The 4,345-nt window shown below is 37.6% G+C and overlaps 1 protein-coding gene across 2 annotated transcripts; it reads right to left on the minus strand.

The window, feature by feature from the left end:
* Window positions 1-422: 422 nt before the first annotated feature.
* LOC307126425 (uncharacterized protein) lies at window positions 423-4,126 on the minus strand. Of its 2 annotated transcripts, XM_079816930.1 has the most exons (4): window positions 3,961-4,126; window positions 2,284-3,199; window positions 1,204-1,254; window positions 423-712 (listed from the first exon to the last, which is right to left on the minus strand). In XM_079816930.1, exons 1-3 carry the CDS (start codon window positions 3,992-3,994, stop codon window positions 1,236-1,238), a joined length of 969 nt encoding a protein of 322 aa, XP_079673056.1. In that variant the 5' UTR covers window positions 3,995-4,126; the 3' UTR covers window positions 423-712; window positions 1,204-1,235. The 2 variants fall into 2 exon arrangements, with proteins under 2 accessions (XP_079673056.1, XP_079673057.1); XM_079816931.1 differs by lacking the exon at window positions 1,204-1,254.
* Between the last annotated feature and the right edge of the window lie 219 nt (window positions 4,127-4,345).

Genomic DNA, 4,345 nt, shown 5'->3' on the forward strand with positions numbered 1-4,345 from the left:
AACGACGTCTTTAGTACCTTTTATGGGTCTTGAGAGTGTACCGTGCATTGTGTCAATGGAGGTCTTTCTGAGCCATCGGATTTCAACTAAAATATCTTCCTTTGTTTTCCGAAGATGAATGGAGGTCTTATGGGTGTCGAACGACATGAGGGTAAGTAATTAATGACAGAATTTTCATTTTTGGGTGAACTAACCCTTTAAGACTTTTGCCGTACGTGAACCACAAATACACACTAAAAATGTGACTGGATTTGGGGAGTTTATGCAAGTTGTAATAAAAAAGTAGAAAATCGTCTCTTCGTGGGTCAATTTGATCCCATGGCGGGAGTAGCTACGGGGTGGATATGAGTGGCCAGTGCCACCCCTGACTGAAGCTTGAAAAATTTATCAGGGAACGAATGAAGAGCTGTGACAGCAAAGTCAATATTGTCATTTGTAGCTTGTTTTATTGTTGTTTATGTTGTAAATGACATCAATAGAAACATATGGAAGTTTGTTCACTAAGTGTAATTCACTAGTTTGTCACACCGATCTTAAGGGGAGAATCCATAGAGCCTGTTTTAATAGTGATTTGATTGTTCAGTTGTAGTTTCTGTAGAGTCTCCAGTTGAAGATCAGGCTGATGCTGCTGGGAAAACAGGATCTGGGAAAAGGGCCACTGGAAGCATCATCATCAGCAGAAACGTGTTTGAATCTTCATTTGGTTCAATCTCTGCAGAAATTACAGATAAATGTTACAAACAAATTCCTAATTAAATTAATAACTTTCTCATTATAATGGCTTACATTTCATAATGAGTTACTTTCTCATAATAATCAGATACTTTCTAATAATAATGAAAACATTTCCAAGCAGATACACAGCAACCAATAAACTTTCCTGGCACTCACCCAGGGCCGGCCCAAGCCCTTATGGGGCCCTAAGCAGAATTTTATTTGGGGGCCCCTCTGTGCCACCAATACGATTGACTATTGTCAATTCTTGATAATTCGCACACCCAGTATCAATGTTAGTAGTTGTAGCTGTGTTGCTTACATCAAGTCTGGCTGTCATGTTTTTACCCCTATACGGTTTTTAATTGGACCAGTAGCAAACCCACAAGAGTGGTCAGGTGTTAATATTCAAAGCCTTAAGGTAAGTCTTACAGTACTACAGTTCACACTGGGATGTTTAAATTTTTCTCTTATGCTGAATATGCTCACTTTTCCCCAGGATTCTTTGATGAATAGAAGGTTCAAAAGAACAGCATTTCTCTGAAATAGGAGTAATGATGATAAATTCAACTTTGATCACAGGAATAAATTACACTTTACACTAAAACAAATGGTGCTATATGGCACTAAAAGTGGTTCTTTGTCGTAATCATGGGGAACCACTTTTGGTGCTATATAGCACGATATCTTAACAGGTTCTGTATATGGTAGCGATGCTATATAGCACCTCAGCCAAAGAACCGCTGAAGAACCACTGAAGCACCAAGATTGGTGCTATATAGCACTTAAAGAGGTTCCCCTATGATTACGAGCCAAGAACCACTTTTAGTGCTATATAGCATCTTTTTTTTTAGAGTGTACTACATATTCACATAGAAAACAGCTGTTTTACATAATAATAATAATTAATATTTTTGCTGTATTTTTGATCAAATAAATGCAACCTTGGTGAGCAGAAGAGACTTCTTTTAAAAACAAGAAATGTTGATTTCTTTCAAACATTAAACAGAGCTTTTATTTTGCCGGAAATAAAATTAAATTTTTTTGCATTCAATTCGAATGTGTAGAAAGAACCTTTTTATTTTCTAAATATAAACTTCCAAAATGTAGACTACACAATTTATAATTCCAAGGGGACGATATAGCACTTGCAGAAAAACATTTACTAAGAAACTGGAAGATATGCTGTAGCCTACTCCGTCCATCCATTCATAAAAAGGTTACCGGGCAACTGACTAGTACATTTTAGCGCCGATTTTTCTCGCACTTTGGACTTTGAACCCTGGCTAACAAGCGAATAGTGTCCGAATGCGCTGCGAGCTTGTGCAGAACTGTCAGAATCAATCCGTGCATATATTAGAAAATGTAACATTTTGCAGTTTATTTAGTAATTGTTTAAGGCCATTTCGCGATTTCAATCATCAAAATGACATGCAGCAAAAAGTCATTTCATGTGCTCTTGTGGGCCCCCTGGTGGCCAAGGGGGCCCTAAGCAGCCGCTTAGTTTGCTTATGCCTTGGGCCGGCTCTGCACTCACCATTGCTCATCACATACAGATGAACTACTTACCGTGATTTCAGACTGTGGTGATGTGGTTTCTTCACTACATGGATCTTCATGTGTCTCTTCAGATGACTTTTAGTATAGAAACTCTTCCCGCACTGATCACACGTGTACGGCTTCTCTCCAGTGTGGATCCTCTCATGTGTTTTCAGATTTCCTGACTGATTGAATCTCTTGTCACAGTGTGAACACTTGTAAGGTTTTTCTCCAGTGTGAATCCTCTGGTGCTGTTTTAAATTTTTCAAATAAACAAAAGTCATCTTACACTCAAAGCACATGTACTCTTTCACACCAGTGTGTATTTTCTCGTGTGAATGTAAATAGGACAGCAGTGAAAAACTCTTCCCACACACAGAACATGAATGTGGCTTCTCCTTCGTATGAACTGTCAGGTGTTTCTTCAGGTCTGATGCACTAAGAAATGTTTTGCCGCATTGATCACATGTGAACGGCTTCTCTCCTTTGTGAACTCTAATGTGAAACTCAAGACTTTGTTTGTTTGTGAAACTCTTTTCACATTGATCACATGTGAACGGCTTCTCTCCGGTGTGAATCTTCATGTGAATCTCATGATTACGTTTGTTTGTGAAGCTCTTCCCGCACTGATCACATGAGTACGGCTTCTCTCCGGTGTGAATTCTCATGTGAACATTAAGGCTTGATGATTGTGTGAAACTCTTCCCACACTGATCACATGTGAACGGCTTCTCTCCAGTGTGGATACTCATGTGAACATCCAGACATTGTTTGGTTGTGAAACTCTTTCCACACTGAGTGCAGGTTGTAGATTGCTTGGCTCTTGTTTTCTTTATAAATGTCTTTTTAGTCTTTGAGTGATTCAAAGGTTTTTCTCCAGGTTTGACATGATGTTCCTCCTCCACTTCACTCAGTTCTTCAATCTCTCTGCTCTCTTCCATCACGTCTGTAATGAAAGAAGAAACTTCATTTTCAGTACATCATCAAAATAATTCAATAATAAAGAATATGAAGTGAAAGGACATAAAAGTGAACCCTCAGGTAACAAAGTAGACAACTGCTATAAAATATTTAAATCACGTTGATGCCTTTTTATAATTTAATGATATGTCCCTGGTCAGGTACACTGATCTTCCAGTTATTATATTTAAAACATTACAGACACAAATCCCATGGTTCTGTAGTGAGAACTAGTAAATATATTTGATGGTCAGCCTTTTTCTTTCACAGACAGACATTCATATCATATCTTTTGTTTGTTTTTGTTTCGTCTTTAAAATGGATTTTGTCCATCTTTCAACACAGCCTCCTTTTAAAAACAGAGCATTTCTTGACATAATGAACCTATGTCACGAAATGCTCGGTTTGATACAGTTTGGTGTTTAAGGTGTATTGCCCAAAAATATACTAATGTAAACTATTTTGAAACATGTATAACATTTTGGTAACATTGCTGCAAACTGTGAACTAGATATAAAATAAATGTACAATAAAACAATATTTTTTTCATATAATATTTTTGACATGATGTTGATAATATGAACATTTCTCAAACTTCACTTTGCTGACCAGTTGTTGAAAACAAACAAAAAGTTCTACCATTTCATGTTTTAACTGTTAACTGCATATCTAAATGTGCTGAAGTGTTGAATCTTCCTAACATGAGTGTTCTCCAGCATCATGCATGAATGAAGAATAAACACCAACCTCTTTGTTCTTCAGGATCTTCAGTGTGTTTCATTCTGCAGGTTCTGGATCACTCGTGTTCTCACTGTCCTCTTTAATAAACTCAGTCTTTGCTGATTTCAGCTCTTCCTGATGCTTTGATGCTCGTCTTCACTTGTAGCCTGATGGGGATATTCCAGCATTTATTGATCAACTGATGTGGGAGGAGCTTATTTGGCTGCAAACTGTAGTGGGTGGAGATTAACTGCTATGGGTGGGGCTTTAATGAAGGTGAATTGCAGTGGGCGGAGCTTCACTGGCTGAACTGTAGATTTGTTAGAGGAGCTGAACTGCCAAAAGAAAAAATATATTAGGCAATTAATTATTTTTATAGGGTCAAAGACCAGATGTCAAATTTTAATGTATG

Source organism: Gobio gobio (assembly GCF_949357685.1).
Source record: "Gobio gobio genome assembly, chromosome: 1".
Taxonomy (NCBI): domain Eukaryota; kingdom Metazoa; phylum Chordata; class Actinopteri; order Cypriniformes; family Gobionidae; genus Gobio; species Gobio gobio.

Coding starts and splice junctions, on each gene's coding strand:
- LOC307126425 (XM_079816930.1), bottom strand. CDS start 3,994: ATGAAACACACTGAAGATCCTGAAGAACAAAGAG. Junction 3,200..3,960: donor AGATCCTGAAGAACAAAGAG/GTTGGTGTTTAT, acceptor CTTTCATTACAG/ACGTGATGGAAGAGAGCAGA.